Source organism: Scyliorhinus torazame, chromosome 10 (assembly GCF_047496885.1).
Source record: "Scyliorhinus torazame isolate Kashiwa2021f chromosome 10, sScyTor2.1, whole genome shotgun sequence".
Taxonomy (NCBI): domain Eukaryota; kingdom Metazoa; phylum Chordata; class Chondrichthyes; order Carcharhiniformes; family Scyliorhinidae; genus Scyliorhinus; species Scyliorhinus torazame.
The window spans coordinates 217,746,178-217,767,469 of NC_092716.1; the positions used below are offsets into that span (position 1 = coordinate 217,746,178).

Genomic DNA, 21,292 nt, shown 5'->3' on the forward strand with positions numbered 1-21,292 from the left:
CCACCTAAAGTCAAACCACCCCCACCCCCCAGCCTTTCTTCCAACTACCTCTACTGCTGCTAGCCAGTGGCCACCCCGCAACCACCATCACCCACCTGAGTTCTGGATCCCTTGTTGACCCTAGGCATCTGGGCATTACCGGCAGCATGGGCAATACAGAGTTGCAGGCCCCCAGCCAGCAACTCTTGGAAGGCAGGATTTCAGCCTCCAGGAAAAGCCCATTGCTGTCCAGTTAAGCACCTGGTGGGCACTTAAGTCTGGCAGGCGTTCCCCAACAGTGGCAGCCCGCCACATGCTTGTTCTCCAGCCAGTGGACAAGACCCCATCGCCAACATTAACTTACATTTCTCTTACCTAACATTGCAATTTTGACAGCCAATAAAATGAATCACTTGTTTTTTATCAAGACGTTGGAAATTATTTTTTTAAATCTCTTTAAGACCAGTTGAGCTCAGTTTATCTAGGCTCTTTTCATGTTATTTTTTAAGCTTATGTGTGTGTTAAAGTTTTAATTCATTTGGTATTTGTGCATGAGGGCAGGTGAGGTCTGCTTCTGAGTGGGTAAAGACAACATGCAGAAAATTATGACGTGGTTGTGTTTCTCGCTGTGTTAAGTTTAGGGTGGGGATTAATTCCATCTCTCCCTTTTAACAAGTCATAATAAACAATGGTTTCCTTCATTCTTTAAACACTGCCAACCTATTGTGGCTTTTAGGTGCAATACTGTACTCCTGTTGTTGCTGAAAATGGTGCCAATATAAAATTACCTGTAGCACTGCATTGGGAACATAGCAATAATACCAAGGCTGGTGTAAGCAGATGTTTTGCCTCATATTTGGACTGGGTGTTCACTGATCACTTAATATAGGCCTTGTGCGGCTGATTGCAGAGTCACTCAGTTGACTTGGACAATGAATCATGGAGTGATGTGACATAGGGTTGTTCCACATGATCCTCCAAGAAGGTTAATTGAGCCAAATGCTTCATCTGTTTTGGGGTGACAGTGAACTTTTTGCCAAGTGTGGGATGGGGAACAGCAAAAGCTGTCAAACACCGATCGAGGTGCTTTTCCAGAGATAAAACACAAAGGGATCTTTATGTGAAAATTGATTTCAAGAATATTTGCAATGTTCTTACATTAATGCTAAGCTCCTGTTCATGTTATTTTGATGTGTTCACTAACCCATTCAAAATAAATAGGTGAACGTGTGTTTTACAGTAGAAAGAGAGGAATTTCCTCTGAGCAGATTGTCAAAATTCATCCCCTCAGATTGCTCATGCAATGTCAACAGAATGAAAGTAAATGCTCGGGAATGAGCTTGGAACTTAAGAGGAACTAGAGGAGAAGAAGAAAACAGATTTCAGGGGAAAGGGGTAGCAATCTTCAGAACATGCTCATCGACATGCTCATTGCAAAGGCTGGTTTAGCACAGGGTTAAATCGCTGGCTTTAAAAGCAAACCAAGGCAGACCACAGCACGGTTCAATTCCCGTACCAGCCTCCCCAAACAGGCGCCGGAATGTGACGACTAGCGGCTTTTCACAGTAACTTCATTTGAAGCCTACTTGTGACAATAAGCAATTTTCATTTCATTTTTAAGGGCAGCACGGTAGCCTTGTAGATAGCAGAATTGCTTCACAGCTCCAGGGTCCTAGGTTCGATTTCGGCTTGGGTCACTGTCTGTACGGAGTCTGCACATCCTCCCCGTGTGTGCGTGGGTTTCCTCTGGGTGCTCCGGTTTCCTCCCACAGTCCAAAGATGTGCGGGTTAGGTGGATTGGCCATGCTAAATTGACCTTAGTGTCCAAAATTGTCCTTAGTGGGGTAAGGGTGGAGGTGTTGACCTTGGGTAGGGTGCTCTTTCCAAGAGCCGGTGCAGACTCGATGGGCTGAATGGCCTCCTTCTGCACTGTAAATTCTATGATCTATGACATATTACCGTATTAGCACTTCTTGGTGCAGATTTATTGTGCTTTCATCTTTTGCACTGCCGCGAGCTCACTACTAATTGAATGGGATGGAAAATCTGTTCGGCTTCTTGACACTGTTGCTTTAGTAAGAGCCTTTCCAACCACCAGTTGTATGACTATAGTGACATTGCCGTTTCTGTGACCTTTACAGAACACATAAGAAGTAAAATAGTCAAAAGGGTTTCTCCATATTAACACTCCAAAAGTGAAACAATAGGAATAAATAATATTCTGTAACTGCACCAATGTTAATGGTTCATTAACATAATTTGCAGTTTGGTCTTAGTAAAAGAATTCCACCCCCCTCACCCTGCCTGCCCTACCCCCACCCCCAGCCCCCTCTCCACCCCCAGCCCCCTCTCCACCCCCACCCCCAGCCCCCTCTCCACCCCCACCCCCAGCCCCCTCTCCACCCCCACCCCCCTCTCCACCCCCACCCCCAGCCCCCTCTCCACCCCCACCCCCCCTCTCCACCCCCCTCTCCACCCCCCTCTCCACCCCCACCCCCCTCTCCACCCCCCTCTCCACCCCCCTCTCCACCCCCCTCTCCACCCCCACCCCCCTCTCTACCCCCACCCCCCATTCCACCCCCCTCTCCACCCCCACCCCCCTCTCCACCCCCACCCCCAGCCCCCTCTCCACCCCCACCCCCCTCTCCACCCCCACCCCCCTCTCCACCCCCACCCCCCTCTCCACCCCCACCCCCACCCCCCTCTCCACCCCCACCCCCCTCTCCACCCCCACCCCCCTCTCCACCCCCACCCCCCTCTCCACCCCCCTCTCCACCCCCCTCTCCACCCCCCTCTCCACCCCCCTCTCCACCCCCACCCCCCTCTCCACCCCCACCCCCCTCTCCACCCCCACCCCCCTCTCCACCCCCACCCCCCTCTCCACCCCCACCCCCCTCTCCACCCCCACCCCCAGCCCCCTCTCCACCCCCACCCCCAGCCCCCTCTCCACCCCCAGCCCCAGCCCCCTCTCCACCCCCAGCCCCCTCTCCACCCCCAGCCCCCTCTCCACCCCCAGCCCCCTCTCCACCCCCAGCCCCCTCTCCACCCCCACCCCCAGCCCCCTCTCCACCCCCACCCCCAGCCCCCTCTCCCCCCCAGCCCCCTCTCCCCCCCCAGCCCCCTCTCCACCCCCACCCCCCTCTCCACCCCCACCCCCAGCCCCCTTTCCTCCCCCACCCCCAGCCCCCTCTCCACCCCCACCCCCAGCCCCCTCTCCACCCCCACCCCCAGCCCCCTCTCCACCCCCACCCCCCTCTCCACCCCCACCCCCCTCTCCACCCCCACCCCCCTCTCCACCCCCACCCCCCTCTCCACCCCCACCCCCCTCTCCACCCCCACCCCCCCTCTCCACCCCCACCCCCCCTCTCCACCCCCACCCCCCTCTCCACCCCCACCCCCCTCTCCACCCCCACCCCCCTCTCCACCCCCACCCCCCTCTCCACCCCCACCCCCCTCTCCACCCCCACCCCCACCCCCCTCTCCACCCCCACCCCCACCCCCCTCTCCACCCCCACCCCCACCCCCCTCTCCACCCCCACCCCCACCCCCCTCTCCACCCCCACCCCCCTCTCCACCCCCACCCCCCTCTCCACCCCCACCCCCCTCTCCACCCCCACCCCCCTCTCCACCCCCACCCCCCTCTCCACCCCCACCCCCACCCCCCTCTCCACCCCCACCCCCACCCCCCTCTCCACCCCCACCCCCACCCCCCTCTCCACCCCCACCCCCACCCCCCTCTCCACCCCCACCCCCCTCTCCACCCCCACCCCCCTCTCCACCCCCCTCTCCACCCCCACCCCCCTCTCCACCCCCACCCCCCTCTCCACCCCCACCCCCCTCTCCACCCCCACCCCCCCTCTCCACCCCCACCCCCCTCTCCACCCCCCTCTCCACCCCCACCCCCCTCTCCACCCCCACCCCCCTCTCCACCCCCACCCCCCTCTCCACCCCCACCCCCCTCTCCACCCCCCTCTCCACCCCCACCCCCCTCTCCACCCCCCTCTCCACCCCCACCCCCAGCCCCCTCTCCACCCCCACCCCCCTCTCCACCCCCACCCCCACCCCCCTCTCCACCCCCACCCCCAGCCCCCTCTCCACCCCCACCCCCAGCCCCCTCTCCACCCCCACCCCCAGCCCCCTCTCCACCCCCACCCCCCTCTCCACCCCCACCCCCCTCTCCACCCCCACCCCCCTCTCCACCCCCACCCCCCTCTCCACCCCCACCCCCAGCCCCCTCTCCACCCCCACCCCCACCCCCAGCCCCCTCTCCACCCCCACCCCACCCCCACCCCCCTCTCCACCCCCACCCCACCCCCACCCCCCTCTCCACCCCCACCCCCTCTCCACCCCCACCCCCTCTCCACCCCCACCCCCTCTCCACCCCCACCCCCTCTCCACCCCCACCCCCTCTCCACCCCCACCCCCTCTCCACCCCCACCCCCCTCTCCACCCCCACCCCCCTCTCCACCCCCACCCCCCTCTCCACCCCCACCCCCCTCTCCACCCCCACCCCCCTCTCCACCCCCACCCCCCTCTCCACCCCCACCCCCCTCTCCACCCCCACCCCCCTCTCCACCCCCACCCCCCTCTCCACCCCCACCCCCCTCTCCACCCCCACCCCCACCCCCACCCCCCCCACCCCCACCCCCACCCCCCTCTCCACCCCCACCCCCCTCTCCACCCCCACCCCCCTCTCCACCCCCCTCTCCACCCCCACCCCCACCCCCACCCCCACCCCCTCTCCACCCCCACCCCCACCCCCCTCTCCACCCCCACCCCCACCCCCACCCCCTCTCCACCCCCACCCCCACCCCCCTCTCCACCCCCACCCCCACCCCCACCCCCCTCTCCACCCCCACCCCCACCCCCACCCCCCTCTCCACCCCCACCCCCACCCCCACCCCCACCCCCCTCTCCACCCCCACCCCCACCCCCACCCCCCTCTCCACCCCCACCCCCACCCCCACCCCCACCCCCCTCTCCACCCCCACCCCCACCCCCACCCCCCTCTCCACCCCCACCCCCCTCTCCACCCCCACCCCCACCCCCACCCCCACCCCCACCCCCTCTCCACCCCCACCCCCACCCCCACCCCCACCCCCTCTCCACCCCCACCCCCACCCCCACCCCCTCTCCACCCCCACCCCCACCCCCACCCCCCTCTCCACCCCCACCCCCCTCTCCACCCCCACCCCCACCCCCACCCCCCTCTCCACCCCCACCCCCACCCCCACCCCCACCCCCACCCCCCTCTCCACCCCCACCCCCACCCCCACCCCCCTCTCCACCCCCACCCCCACCCCCACCCCCCTCTCCACCCCCACCCCCACCCCCCTCTCCACCCCCACCCCCCTCTCCACCCCCACCCCCACCCCCACCCCCACCCCCTCTCCACCCCCACCCCCACCCCCACCCCCACCCCCTCTCCACCCCCACCCCCACCCCCACCCCCTCTCCACCCCCACCCCCACCCCCTCTCCACCCCCACCCCCACCCCCACCCCCACCCCCACCCCCACCCCCACCCCCTCTCCACCCCCACCCCCCACCCCCACCCCCCTCTCCACCCCCACCCCCACCCCCACCCCCCTCTCCACCCCCACCCCCACCCCCACCCCCCTCTCCACCCCCACCCCCACCCCCCTCTCCACCCCCACCCCCACCCCCCTCTCCACCCCCCTCTCCACCCCCACCCCCACCCCCCTCTCCACCCCCACCCCCACCCCCCTCTCCACCCCCCTCTCCACCCCCCTCTCCACCCCCCTCTCCACCCCCCCTCTCCACCCCCCTCTCCAGCCCCCTCTCCACCCCCAGCCCCCTCTCCACCCCCAGCCCCCTCTCCACCCCCAGCCCCCTCTCCACCCCCAGCCCCCTCTCCACCCCCAGCCCCAGCCCCCTCTCCACCCCCAGCCCCCTCTCCACCCCCAGCCCCCTCTCCACCCCCAGCCCCAGCCCCCTCTCCACCCCCACCCCCAGCCCCCTCTCCACCCCCACCCCCAGCCCCCTCTCCACCCCCACCCCCAGCCCCCTCTCCACCCCCACCCCCCTCTCCACCCCCACCCCCCTCTCCACCCCCACCCCCAGCCCCCTCTCCACCCCCCTCTCCACCCCCACCCCCAGCCCCCTCTCCACCCCCACCCCCAGCCCCCTCTCCACCCCCACCCCCAGCCCCCTCTCCACCCCCACCCCCAGCCCCCTCTCCACCCCCACCCCCAGCCCCCTCTCCACCCCCACCCCCAGCCCCCTCTCCACCCCCACCCCCAGCCCCCTCTCCACCCCCACCCCCAGCCCCCTCTCCACCCCCACCCCCAGCCCCCTCTCCACCCCCACCCCCAGCCCCCTCTCCACCCCCACCCCCAGCCCCCTCTCCACCCCCACCCCCAGCCCCCTCTCCACCCCCACCCCCAGCCCCCTCTCCACCCCCACCCCCAGCCCCAGCCCCCTCTCCACCCCCACCCCCAGCCCCCTCTCCACCCCCACCCCCAGCCCCCTCTCCACCCCCACCCCCAGCCCCCTCTCCACCCCCACCCCCAGCCCCCTCTCCACCCCCACCCCCAGCCCCCTCTCCACCCCCACCCCCAGCCCCAGCCCCCTCTCCACCCCCACCCCCAGCCCCCTCTCCACCCCCACCCCCAGCCCCAGCCCCCTCTCCACCCCCACCCCCAGCCCCCTCTCCACCCCCACCCCCAGCCCCCTCTCCACCCCCACCCCCAGCCCCCTCTCCACCCCCACCCCCAGCCCCCTCTCCACCCCCACCCCCAGCCCCCTCTCCACCCCCACCCCCAGCCCCCTCTCCACCCCCACCCCCAGCCCCCTCTCCACCCCCAGCCCCCTCTCCACCCCCTGTCTGATACAATGGTTTTCCTAGCTTGTCTTCAATGGGGCTTAGCTTTGGGGAACAGCATTCTGAATATTCTGCTCCAACAGCTGCCAATATGGGCTAGCAGGAAATACTGGCATAACATGGGTTAATACTTGAATTAAAATTCAAGGGGTGTCATTATTACTTTGGGAAATAGTGTAAAGAAAACAGGTGATATTGGATGAGTGGCCCATTGAACATCTCTGCACAGATAGTGTGCAATGGGCCGCTGACCCCATATTGCCTTAAGATCAGAACAACCCCTAAATATTTTAAGAGGAGATGCAGTTATTGATGATCTCATTTGCATAAATCAGTGATATCACTCTGGCACAGTGGTTAGCATTACTGCCTCACAGCACCAGGAACCCTTGGGTGACTGTCTTTGTGGAGTTTGCACTTTCTCCCCGCATTTACATGAGTTTCCTTTGGGTGCTCCGCTTTCCTCCCACAGGCCTTCCACAAAGATGTGCAGGTTAGGTGGGGTTATGGGGGTAGGGTGCTCTTTCAGAGGGTCGGTGTAGACTCGATGGGCTGAATGGCCTCCTTCTGCACTGCAGGAATTCTATGGTAATTTTAGCGTTCGCTTTACACCAAGAGTCGTACAAAGCTTAAAATCCAACCCCTCACCATTTTGGGAATACATTTATGATAAAAGTGATTAGTTTCTCAAGACATGACTGCATTGGCTGGTTCAGGGTGGTCATGTTCACTATATACGATTCACCACAGTGTAATTCAAAAATGATGTGCCATGCACACAAAGCAGTGCGTTAGCTCCATTGTATCCAAGGCCAATAATGGCTTGTTCGTTTCAAACCAGCATGGTGCCATGTTTCAAACAGCAGAGAGTCACAAAGTGTCACACAGCAAACTCAAACTGACATCATTAGGAGCTGATTGCTGGGGTTAGATCAGTCAGAAAGACATTGTGCATGATTTCATCACCTGTCAGTTACGGGTGTTTCACATTCGTAAAATAAAAGCACCGTAATTAACCTTTATCGTTGTGTAATTAACCTTTACCAATGTGTAATTAACCTTTACCGTAGAGCACTGGCCAATTTCTTTTATTTACATTTATTACTAGCGATAGAAAATGAAATAGAATGGTGGCAGTGTGCAAAAGGAGGGGAGGGGGGAAATGGGCACAGTAAAGGGGGCTGCTTGGTGTTCCTCTGTGTTGACACAGAACAGAACTGCTTTAAGATGCACTGTTACTTTCCTGATTTGGAATACATCAGTTTCAAGTCACTTTCAAAGGTTCAGTTTCTAGCTGTTACATCAGCGTGCATATGCTCATTTCCGCTTTTGTTTTAAAGTCTAATGATGATAGCAGTTCCGTGACGATGCGATGTTCAGCTTCTCGCTGTTACATCAGCGTGCATCTGCTCATTTCCGCTTTAAAAAAAAAGTCTAATGATGATAGCAGTTCCGTGACGATGCGATGTCAAATAGCAGCCGTCATTTCTCACAGGTGAGCTCCTGATCCCAGCTGGGTTGTTGGGTGCTGAGGAAGTGTTTGTGTGAGAGAAGAGTGAGATTTCCACAGGCTTCAAAACTTGGTTAATTGCCTGCACTTAGTCAGGAGGATGACTTGTGACATCGGTCAGAAGGGAAGGGAGCCAAAATAATAACTGAGTATGTGTGCAACTCTTAAAGGAAGAAAACTTTAAAATAGAGAATACATTGTGTGTGACATGGTCTCGTATTACTGTCGTTCTAAACAGAATGCCATCCAATTTATCATAGCACAGGAGATCCATCAGAAATGCATTAAAAACCAGTACAGCAGAATGCCATACTGGTACATATGCAAAACAGTCAATCTATAAATGGGGTTTTAGAAAAAAAAACACAGCACTGAACTTGGATACTCCTGAACCGGGTCCAATATTAACGGGGACTTTACAATTAGCAAATATCCCAACCAAGCAACTTTTTACTGATCTGAGCTTGCGTTCACTGACTAAAAATCGGACTGTGGCCACGAGGCATCAAAGCCTCCACTTCATCACAATATTACATGTATGCATGGCACATAAACAGCACCTCATCTGTCTTGATGCGAGCAACACCATAGGGCACATGCTTCGGAATATGTTGAAAATGGCAACAGGGGATGCAAACCTCGCACTCCAGACGTCACACTCTCGAGCATCATCACATTGCTGCCGACGGAAAATAACCTTGAAGAGCTCGATGCTTCTAATGTGCTCCTCTCACATGTAACTTGAAATTGACGAGCACAGTACAATCTGCAAAGTTGCCTGGACAAACACCAATTAAAACCTAAATAACATGTGTCTCCGTTTGCTTCACAATAATTAGACTCTGTAATCTTAAAATACCTCTGTTGCAGTTTAAAAGAGTTGTATGCGTTGTGCATTACATGGTATAACACTTCTGCGCTTGTAAAATAGTTTACCACTTTTTTTTAAAACCGCCTGCAACAGCATTGGGAATTGCCAGTATAGAATTAAAAAATCCAGACACTTTTTACACACATCCCCATCATTTCCAAACTCTTAATTACTCTCATGGAAGTACTGACATCTTATGGGCGCTGATCGGCTACAAATGTTTTTCATAGCTGGTTACTTTTTCCTGAAGGCCAGAGATTGACCAGTAGGCTATTCAACCACGAGAGTATTCACAGATGAGCCTGTTGTCAGCTCCGGTCCACACTTGGCAGGCAGTGGGAAGCGTGGGTTGACTTTTTTGCTGTCTGCAGGAGATGGGGCTGTCAAACCCAATTGTAGCGCCCATCCACTTACCCGGTTTGACTGATTGATGCAGACCAGGAAACTACCCTGCTCCATATAACTCTTGAGGGGTGCACTTATCAACTCACCAGGGATCTGCGCTACTCGTATTGCATTGTAGACGCGTGCAGTTTCTTAGCCACAAGTACTTTGGAAACGAAAGGCAGCAGTTAGCTACCACCACGCAATTCAGCAGTCGGAGCATTCACACTGGAGTGCTTGGGCTTATAGAAAAATAAATTAACCCCCCAGCAGCGTGCCCTCCATCCAGACTCTCCCTGGGTTACCTCTTTTCTCCCCGTGAATATGCTCCTTCCCAATCAGCTCACTGCCGGTCCATCCTGCCTTTAATACACCCATTTTTGCACTTGTCTTGCCCACCCCCGCCTTATCTTGACCTGCCCACTCCCACCTTGCCTTGACCTGCCCACCCCCGCCTTGCCTTGACCTGCCCACCCCCCTTGCCTTGACCTGCCCACCCCCGCCTTGCCTTGAACTGCCCACCATGCCTTGCCTTGACCTGCCCACCCTCGCCTTGCCTTGACCTGCCCACCCCCCTTGCATTGACCTGCCCACCCCCCTTGCCTTGACCTGCCCACCCCGCCTTGCCTTGACCTGCCCACCCCCGCCTTGCCTTGACCTCCCACCCCCACCTTACCTCGACCTGCCCACCCCACCTTACCTCGACCTGCCCACCCCGCCTTGCCTCGACCTGCCCACCCCCGCCTTGCCTTGACCTGCCCACCCCCGCCTTGCCTTGACCTGCCCACCCCGCCTTGCCTTGACCTGCCCACCCCCGCCTTGCCTTGACCTGCCCACTCCCGCCTTGCCTTGACCTGCCCACCCCGCCTTGCCTTGACCTGCCCACCCCGCCTTGCCTCGACCTGCCCACTCCCGCCTTGCCTTGACCTGCCCACCCCCGCCTTGCCTTGACCTGCCCACTCCCGCCTTGCCTTGACCTGCCCACCCCGCCTTGCCTTGACCTGCCCACCCCCGCCTTGCCTTGACCTGCCCACCCTGCCTTGCCTCGACCTGCCCACTCCCGCCTTGCCTTGACCAGCCCCCCCCGCCTTGCCTTGACCTGCCCACCCCGCCTTGCCTTGACCTGCCCACTCCCGCCTTGCCTTGACATGCCCACCCCCGCCTTACCTCGACCTGCCCACCCCTGCCTTGCCTTGACCTGCCGACCCCCGCCTTGCCTCGACCTGCCCACCAACGCCTTGCCTTGACCTGCCCACCCCCGCCTTGACTTGACCTGCCCACTCCCGCCTTGCCTTGTAGTGCCCACCCTCGCCTTCCCTTGACCTGCCCACCCTCGCCTTGCCTTGATCTGCCCACCCTCGCCTTGCCATGACCTGCCCACCTCCGCCTTGCCTTGACCTGCCCACCCTCGCCTTGCCTTGACCTGCCCACCCTCGCCTTGACCTGCCCACAACCGCCTTGCCTTGACCTGCCCACCCCCGCCTTGACTTGACCTGCCCACCCTCGCTTTGCCTTAACCTTCCTACCCCCCTTGCCTTGACCTGGCCACCCTCACCTTGCCTTGACCTGCCCACCCGCCTTGCCTTGACCTGCCCACCCTCGCCTTGACCTGCCCACACCCCTTGCCTTAACCTGTCCACCCCCCCTTGCCTTGACCTGCCCACCCCCGCCTTGCCTTGACCTGCCCACCCCGCCTTGCCTTGACCTGCCCACCCCCGCCTTGCCTTGACCTGCCCACCCCCACCTTGCCTTGACCTGCCCACCCTCGCCTTGCCTTGACCTGCTCACCCCCGCCTTCCCTTGACCTGCCCACCCCCGCCTTGCCTTGACCTGCCCACCCTCGCTTTGCCTTGACCTGCCCACCCCCGCCTTGCCTTGACCTGCCCACCCTCTTGCCTTGACCTGCCCACCCCGCCTTGCCTTGACCTGCCCACCCCGCTTTGCCTTCACCTGCCCACCATCGCCTTGCCTTGACCTGCCCACCCTCGCCTTGCCTCGACCTGCCCACCCTCGCCTTGCCTCGACCTGCCCACCCCCGCCTTGCCTTGACCTGCCCACCCCCGCCTTGCCTTGACCTGCCCACCCTCTTGCCTTGACCTGCCCACCCCGCCTTGCCTTGACCTGCCCACCCCGCTTTGCCTTCACCTGCCCACCATCGCCTTGCCTTGACCTGCCCACCCTCGCCTTGCCTCGACCTGCCCACCCTCGCCTTGCCTCGACCTGCCCACCCCCGCCTTGCCTTGACCTGCCCACCCCCGCCTTGCCTTGACCTGCCCATCCCGCCTTGCCTTGACCTGCCCACCCTCGCTTTGCCTTGACCTGCCCACCCCGCCTTGCCTTGACCTGCCCACCCCGCCTTGCCTCGACCTGCCCACCCGCCTTGCCTTGACCTGCCCATCCCGCCTTGCCTTGACCTGCCCACCCTCGCTTTGCCTTGACCTGCCCATCCCGCCTTGCCTTGACCTGCCCACCCTCGCTTTGCCTTGACCTGCCCACCCCGCCTTGCCTTGACCTGCCCACCCTCGCTTTGCCTTGACCTGCCCACCCCGCCTTGCCTTGACCTGCCCACCCTCGCTTTGCCTTGACCTGCCCACCCCGCCTTGCCTTGACCTACCCACCCCGCCTTGCCTTGACCTACCCACCCTCGCTTTGCCTTGACCTGCTCACCCCGCCTTGCCTTAACCTGCCCACCCCCGCCTTGCCTTGACCTGCCCACCCGCGCCTTGCCTTGACCTGCCCACCCTCGCTTTCCCTTAACCTGCCCACCCCCGCCTTGCCTTGACCTGCCCACCCTCGCTTTGCCTTGACCTGCCCACCCGCCTTGCCTTGACCTGCCCACCTCGCTTTGCCTTGACCTGCCCACCATCGCCTTGCCTTGAGCTGCCCACCCTCACCCTGCCTTGACCTGCCCTCCCTCTTGCCTTGACCTGCCGACCCCCGCCTTCCCTTAACCTGCCTTCCCCCGCCTTCCCTTAATCTGCCCACCCCGCCTTGCCTTAACCTGCCCACCCCCGCCTTGCCTTGACCTGCCCACCCTCGCTTTGCCTTAACTTGCCCACCCCCGCCTTGCCTTGACCTGCCCACCCTCGCTTTCCCTTAACCTGCCCACCCCGCCTTGCCTTGACCTGCCCACCCTCGCTTTGCCTTGACCTGCCCACCCGCCTTGCCTTGACCTGCCCACCCTCGCTTTGCCTTGACCTGCCCACCCGCCTTGCCTTGACCTGCCCACCTCGCTTTGCCTTGACCTGCCCACCATCGCCTTGCCTTGAGCTGCCCACCCTCACCCTGCCTTGACCTGCCCTCCCTCTTGCCTTGACCTGCCGACCCCCGCCTTCCCTTAACCTGCCTTCCCCCGCCTTCCCTTAATCTGCCCACCCCGCCTTGCCTTAACCTGCCCACCCCCGCCTTGCCTTGACCTGCCCACCCTCGCTTTGCCTTAACTTGCCCACCCCCGCCTTGCCTTGACCTGCCCACCCTCGCTTTCCCTTAACCTGCCCACCCCGCCTTGCCTTGACCTGCCCACCCTCGCTTTGCCTTGACCTGCCCACCCGCCTTGCCTTGACCTGCCCACCCTCGCTTTGCCTTGACCTGCCCACCCGCCTTGCCTTGACCTGCCCACCATCGCCTTGCCTTGAGCTGCCCACCCTCGCCTTGCCTTGCCTTGACCTGCCCACCCTCTTGCCTTGACCTGCCGACCCCCGCCTTCCCTTAACCTGCCGACCCCCGCCTTCCCTTAATCTGCCCACCCCCGCCTTGCCTTGACCTGCCCACCCCGCTTTGCCTTAACCTGCCCACCCCCGCCTTGCCTTGACCTGCCCACCCCCGCCTTGCCTTGACCTGCCCACCCCCGCCTTGCCTTGACCTGCCCACCCCCGCCTTGCCTTGACCTGCCCACCCCCGCCTTGCCTTGACCTGCCCACCCTCGCCTTGCCTTGACCTGCCCACCCCCGCCTTGCCTTGACCTGCCCACTTGCCTTGACCTGCCCACCCGCCTTGCCTTGACCTGCCCACCCTCGCCTTGCCTTGACCTGCCCACCCCCGCCTTGCCTTGACCTGCCCACCCTCGCCTTGCCTTGACCTGCCCACCCCCGCCTTGCCTTGACCTGCCCACCCCCGCCTTGCCTTGACCTGCCCACCCCCGCCTTGCCTTGACCTGCCCACCCCCGCCTTGCCTTGACCTGCCCACCCGCCTTGCCTTGACCTGCCCACCCTTGCTTTGCCTTATCCTGCCCACCCGCCTTGTCTTGACCTGCCACCCCCCTTTGTCTTGACCTGCGAACCACCCTCGTCTTGACCTGTCCCCCCTTGTCTTGACCTGCCACTTCCCTTGTTTTGACCTGCCACCACCCTTGTCTTGACCTGTGAACCCCCTTGTCTTGACCTGCGAACCCACTTTGTCTTGACCTGTCATCCCCCCCCACCCTTGTCTTGACCTGTCCACCACCCCCCTCCCACTTGTCTTGACCTGCCCTCCTCCCATATGAACATGACCCTTCAGCCCATTTTGGGATTCTGGCTGATGCCTCTTCACCTCTGCCATCTGTATCTTTGTTTCGGGGACTTAAATGGTGGTTTTTACTGTGATTAGGGGTGGGAGAATAAAAGGGCAGAAATCAACGGGGGGAGTAAATGGTATATTTTAAAGTGTGCAGCTTGGTTCAGAGTTTCCTTTTTAACACACACAGCCTAATGGTCACCTGGCAGCAAGTCATTAGCATTTCCCTCAGCCCCTCTCTCCTCACAAAAAAAACCCGCACCACATGCTAATTAGAGGTTTTGAATCTAAGCAACCTGTGTAAAATCAGACATTTTAATTTGCAGGTTTAATGGCTGTATTATGATAACTGGCTTTGAAATGCGCTTCTCGTGTTCCATCAGTGTAGACCAGATTAACAGCGGCTGACAAAATTAAAAACCTTACAATGTGACCTTTGCCTGGGATAAAAGGCTGTTTCATAACAATTTCCTTTTGTTCTTTGTTTGAGCTATTACCCCAAAAGGAGACTCCGTTTAATCTAAGTAAATGCATCATTACAGGCCTAATCCATGTCCTTCTGTCAATGTCTGCTTTAATTAAATGGGAAACGCCGACAGAAAGATCTCACACACAAGGCGGTATGATTGGAGTGGGAAAGACTGGGTGATCACATCGAGATTAAACCAAGATTTCACTTAATTGTTTTTTTCTTGTTGCATCCGCTTGTTTGGTTTGTAATTTAGCACGCAAAAGGCTCTGGGGTTCCAGCTACTTAAACTGTGCTTATAGATTGGTTATTTCACTTTATTTTTGTTGCTTTCTCCCCTGCACGATGAATAAAAGTGGGCGGGAGTGTGTTCTGAGACCGCAACTCAATCGAGAGTTTCAGATTGTCGCTTCTCGACTTTTTGGCTAAGATGAGCGTGAGGTCAGGTGTAATGCTTGGATCTGGTATGTCTCTCTTGTGGGGACCATGAATTGGATTCAATCTGGATTGTTTTTTGGAGCAGGTAAGGAGCTGGATTAGGGGTTTGCCCCTGTCCATACTCTGCGCTCTGGCTTTGTAACTCTGATAAAAGAATTTTTAAAAAGTGTCAGTGCATGGGCACGATTCTCCAGCCTTCTCGCGCTCTCGCTCGTGCAAAACGAGGCCCGTGAGTAGCGGGCGAGGCCGAAAATGAGGCGCCAAACAGTTTGCGATGCATCCGGCCCGCTCCCGTAGGCGAAATCAGGATCCCACCATCGTGTGGCGAGACGCCAATTATCACCATTGAAGCCCTATTTCCATACAATTAATGGGAGCGACCCAATATCCAACTGCCCCCCATGATTCAGCGGCCTCCCCAGCAAGTGGTCATGCAGGCACCCATTAGTAGTCCTTTTCAAAAACGTGAACCTGGCGGAAGGCCTTGTGCGGGGAGCCGAGGACGTGAGTAGCCATCTTTGCACACAGGCAAAGAGTGCAAGGGCGCTGGGCATGCCACCTCAGTGCTCGGCGGGGTGTGGGGAACCCTTGGCTGTGGGGTCACCAATGGCAGGGGTGGGCCATCATGTGAGGGGGAGGGAGCCACTGGGGGGAGGGGGGGCAACCGTACGTGGCTTCACCATGCCAACCGCTGGATTGAGTGTACCCGTTCGGGGGCAACCCTTGTCCCTGCCTGTCTGCCTCACTGACCACCCATCATAACCCCCTGAGGACTCCGGCTGTGCGGCTGAAGGCCATTGCTAATGGGGAATTGTCAATGGGAGGCAGGGGAGGAGGCCAACCCGGATGGGCTGGAGGACCTGTGGGAAAATGGACATGTGGTCAGTTGGAGGGTTGGGCCAGTGTGTATGGAAATAACAATTCATGTGTGACAGGTCCTCTGGGTGGGGCCCGGTGAATCCTTACTTCTGCGCCGTGCGCCAACACCCCCATTGGCAACCGCACTGCCCTCAGCCACCCCTCGAGGGCCCGTTCCTCGAAGTCCATGAGGATTCTTATGTCCCAGCCTGGGCCCTCGGCGATCTAGGCCCCGGGTCACTGTCCATGTGGAGTTTGCACATTCTCCCCGTGTTTCAGTGTGGCTCACCCCCACAACCCAAAGATGTGCAGGGTAGGTGGATTGGCCATGCTAATTGCCCCTAACTGCTGTGCCACCCACATTAAGTGGACCGATTAATGTTGAATAGTGTCCCCAGCATCGCCTGGCCGAGCATTGGGAAGCTGGCAGCATTTCCTCCTCGCTACCACAGTGAGAAATCTTTCCGGAGAATCGTTCCCCTTATTGTGAATGGCAGTCACTGTCTGAGGACAGGTATCGCTGAGATTGTGCAACAGGCCAGGACCTGAAATGAGGTTTAATGTTTATCAAAGATTACACAGGGCTCCCTTCCCAACAGCACACCACATGGACTGTAGGGGTTCAAGGAGGCAGCTCGCCACCACTTTCTCAAGGGCAACTAGGGATGGGCAATAAATGCTGCCCTAGCCAGCGATGCCTACATTCCATGAATGGAACAAATAGATCTTGGGTAATTCCTGAACATTTCTTCGGGGGCCCTCAGTTTAATACCTCTGTCCATCTTTTGAATAAGCCATTAAACTTAGGGCTCCATTTTCTTAAGTGGACATGGAAAATCCCACAATTCTATTTCAACAAAGAGCAGGGAGTTTACGCTCGTCAATATTTAACCCTTAACTAACATCACTAAAACAGATTATCTGATCATTATTTAATTGCTGTTCATGAGACCTTCCTGTGTGCAAATTGTATTTTCCCCATTGCATCAGTGACTACAATTATTGGGTGGGATTCTCATCTGCGATGGGACCCATTGCGAATGAGAATGGAAAATTTGACATTCCAGCCAAAACTCCATTCGCCTTCAGTGTTACCGGAAATCCCAACCGTGAACGAGGACAGAAGATTTTGGCTATTGCCTGTAAAATGTTTGCGCCCCCCCCCCCCCCCCATTCCTAGAATCCCAGCGAACTATGTTCAATCTCAAATTCTGGCTTGCAACCTTCTCATCCTTAATCCTTGTTGGAATTTCAGGATTTCTGGACCTTTGTGTTTATTTAATGGAGGAGGTGTTACAAATAAGGAAATGCTTTCAAAAAAAAATGCATGCAATTGTGCATTGAGGGAGAAGCATCTGACAAGGCAATGTAATTACAGTAAAGGGACAGTCTCTCTTTTGTTAGCCTGTTTCAGTTACATGTCTTGAAATTCTCTTCTGCCTATTCAAGAAAGCGGAAGCAACTTTAAACAAACATTCCGCCAACAAGGCAAGTTGTGCAATTTTGATCTGTGCAGCAACATCAAGTGGAGATCAAATAGGAATTGTCTCTTTTAAGCTTTTATATATTTTCCAAATGCACATTCACAGTGGAGTCGGGAAACTAGGATTAATAAACTCTGACAGGAACATTTGCCCCTTTAATCACACCGTATTTACCAAATACACTGAGTGAATTTGGGAAATGTGTGGGACATCCTTTAACAGAAGTGAATGTACCAATCGATGTTTGTATACACGCACACGTTTTCTGTTAACTCTGGATTTGAATTTCACAGTAGCAAGATGTAAGTACGTCAGCCTCGGTGGGGGAACAGTGGGGGGTGCAATAATACTTTCTGTGTCACTAGATGACAGAAATTAAAAAGCCAAATGTTGGCTAACATTCCCACTTTGAGCCATTGACCGATACTGGAAATGCAAGCAAATGCTGTTCATGAACAGAATTGAGTCTGACTGAGAATGAGCTGACAAGGAGTCATCCAGATTGAAAACTTTAACTCCGTTCTATCTCCACAAATGCTGGCAGACCTGCTGAGATTGTCCAGCATTTTCTGGTTTTTGTTTCAGATTCCTGCATCCGCAGTAATTCACTTTTACCTTTGAGTTTGACTGCAATGCTTCCCAAGTAGAACAGACCTCCACTCGGGACGGCACAATGGTGCAGTGGTTAGTACTGCTGCCTCACAGCGCTGAGGACCCGGGTTTGATCCTGGCCCCGGGTCACTGTCTGTGTGAAGTTTGCACATTCTCCCTGTGTCTGCGTGGGTCTCAGCCCCACAACCCAAAGATGTGCAGGGTAGGTGGATTGGCCATGCTAAATTGCCCCTTAATTGGAAAAACATAATTGGGTACTCTAAATTTATTTTAAAAAAAGAACACACCTCCACTCATTTGTTGGCATGCATTATAAAGAATTACCATATGAAGGGTATACCCGTGGCCCACAAGGCCCGTGGAATTATATCTCACTATTGACCTTCAGAAGAGGAAGGATAAAGGGTGTCGGGGGTGGGTGGTGCAGTTGCTCTTTTTAAAAACTGAGCATTGTGTTCCTGGTAAGCATTTGAGTGATTGTCAAATTGAAAAAGCTCAATATCCACCACTTAATATTTGCAACTAAATTTAGAGGAGAATGGTAATTAATATGAGGATACACTTTTGACTAATACGGGAAATTTCAAACCTTGTCATCGCTGTCATATCTTCAGATGTGGTGTAAAAAATAATTAAGACAGGTTATCCGCTTTTCAGGTGGATGCTGAATAAATCTCGGCAGCAAGAGATTTTCTACTTCTCTCATTTCCCCCCAAGATATCTGACATTATTTGATGTAATAAAAAGGGAAAGTATGTAACAGTCAGATTCTTAATTAATTTTGCTTGACTAGATGAAGATAAATGGAGCATGTTGTGGACTCATGACAGCAGGGGAGGTCCATTTAATACTGTCTGTCTCTTTAGCCCTCCTCTCACTCTTGCACTCGACCCCTTTATTTCTGCCTCTTTCTGGGTATTTTGTATGGTAATTAGTGATCCTGGGGAATGGTCCCTGAACAGAGATGGATGACATCTGTACTCTGCTCTTTCCTATTTAACATATTTTCTGCTCCCTTCAATCAAGACCTGATGGAAATTTCAATTCCTGTTGCTAAAAGAGGGGGAATCTATCCTATGTATTTAGTTGTGTGAAGAGATGACAGATCACAAAACCCATGAAAATCTGGAACTCAGATGCTGTCAGTTCTCTGTTACCCTAATTCTCTACATTAAAGAGTGTCATCAATGGTGGGAATATGCGGCACATCCCATTGAAAACACCACAAAGTAAAAACATCTTACCCCCTCCCTCGCTCTCAGACCCCTTTCTCCTGTTTTTCTTCTTTCCTCTTCTCGATTAGCTGTTTCTGAACAATTATAAAACAACAAACAAAGGCTTGTTTTAGCAGCTCCCAGACATTGCTGTTTAAATTACCTTTTCTGACAAAAAAGTGACTGTCGAGAAATTCTGTAATAGCCCCTGTTGACAGTTCTGGATGGTGCGTGTATGGCAGCACAGACTGATCATTATGGTACCCATTCTCTAATCGTTTATTTTTTCAACTGTTAAACAATAGGTTGTTGATTGTGTGGACAAGGCCAGAACAATTAAGTTCTGTGTTTAATGGTAGACCAGCATTTTAATGCCCTCTCTTAATAATGGTCTCATTATTGTTTTTTTCTCTCCTTAGACTGGGCCTCGGGAGGAGGAATATTTTGTGGAGGTACGTCATTATTTTGCAAATTTCGATTAGTCCATCACGTTGTATGTGTTGCACACACAAAAAAAAAATCACAGCTAATTAAAGCATCCAGATAGGCCACCGGTATTCAAGCACATAATTTAAAAGGTGGCGTACTTGATTGGCTGGCTAAAAGGTGGCAAAAAGAGGGGATTAGGCCAGTTGCTGTGGTAACTCCCACTTCCCATCTGCACAGAACAATGCACTTGTGTTTCTCCCCCACCTAGGTGCAGAAATTGGTTTTGTTTTGAGAGGAAAGGGCTTTATGAGGAATTGGAATTCAGCCTAGCAGGATGGAGTTTTAGAGCTGTTAGAGCAGACCTCTGGGGATAACCGAGATGAAAGGTCACGATAGACTCCAAGGACACCAAAGGTCACTGCCTCTTACAACAATACTTTGTCTTCTGTGATTTAAAACAAAATTAAAGGTGCTGGCTTGTCGGGAAACAAATATCTCAGCTTTACCAGGTAGACTCGCAGATTATCAAAGGAACGAACTGATATAAAATAGGGTTTCCATTCTTTGTCAGTGTGATAATGATAATTGATACCCCTTCTTGCATGATGATCCAAGCAGAGAAAAGTTTTAATAGAAATAAAGTGAAGGATGTAAACAGACTTTGCCAAAATTGATCGTTTAATTTTGGCCTCAGTCATACATAGAATGATTCAGGAGGAAGGGAATGGGTTTAAAAAATGATGAGGAAATAACCCATGCCTGTGAATTGGGACAGAGCTAGCCTCCTGTCTAACCAAGCTGGAAGATGATATAAACCGTGCATTCAGGTTCCCACTTTACTCCTGTTTCCTTTGCCAAACAAAATAAAGTTTGTTAGTTCCAGTGGTGCAGTTGGGCATTTCAACATGAGCAAGTGACACAAGATGGAGTGTCAAGTGATTGAAAATCATTTAATCAAATTTTCAGATATTCGACCAACCAGAGGTGGCAACTCTGGTTTGGAGTGGGGTGAGAGTGGTGTATTATTTGCCAGTCTGCGGACGAAAATCAATTGAAATCATCAGAAACAAGGGGAAATATATCGGACGCGATTCTCCGATGCTGCGCCATTTCGGAGAATCGCTTGGGGTGCCATTTTTTCAAGCGACGCCGGTCCGACGCTCTCCCGCGATTCACCCAAGCGGCGAGATCGGCACTATCGAGTTCTGCGCGGCGCAGGCTAGAGAATCGCCCGAGACACCCAAAATGGCGATTCTCCGCTATCCCCGCTATTCCCCGGCCCGGATGGGCCGAGCGGCCTGCCCAATGTGACGGGTTCCCACCGGCGGCGTCCACACCTGGTCGCTGCCGGCGGGAACAGCGCGGGAATGCTGGGGGAATGGTCTGTGGGGGGGAAGGGGGTTCCTGCACCGGTGGGGGGCCTCAAATGGGGTCTGGCCTGCGATCGGTGCCCACCCATCGGCGGGCCGGCCTCTCTGAAGGAGGACCTCCTTTCCTCCGCGCCCCGCAAGATCCATCCGACATCATCTTGTGTGGCGGCCTCAGAGAGGACGGCAACCACGCATGCGCGGGTTATGCTGCGTCGGCCGCGTCATTTACACGCCGCCGCTTTTACGCGGCGCCAGTGCCCGGCGTGCGGCCTTCGCGACACGCCCCCCCCGAGTTTCTCGCGGTCCCGCTCCTAGCCCATTTTCGGGCCTTGAATC

General features: G+C 56.5%; 1 protein-coding gene and 1 long non-coding RNA gene across 14 annotated transcripts in view; one reads left to right on the plus strand and one right to left on the minus strand.

Moving 5' to 3' along the window:
* The window catches only part of sox6 (SRY-box transcription factor 6), an 832,058-nt gene that overhangs the window by 255,752 nt on the left and 555,014 nt on the right, over positions 1-21,292 (plus strand). For all 13 annotated transcript variants that reach the window (XM_072466411.1, XM_072466398.1, XM_072466399.1 and 10 more), the window contains one exon: positions 19,577-19,609. In XM_072466411.1, the coding sequence (XP_072322512.1) occupies positions 19,577-19,609 (33 nt within the window). The remainder of the gene's footprint in view (positions 1-19,576; positions 19,610-21,292) is intronic.
* Positions 1-21,292, minus strand: part of LOC140384581 (uncharacterized) — a 97,263-nt gene that overhangs the window by 35,413 nt on the left and 40,558 nt on the right. Inside the window, exon 2 of the long non-coding RNA XR_011933092.1 lies at positions 19,188-19,252. This is a non-coding gene — a long non-coding RNA (uncharacterized lncRNA). The remainder of the gene's footprint in view (positions 1-19,187; positions 19,253-21,292) is intronic.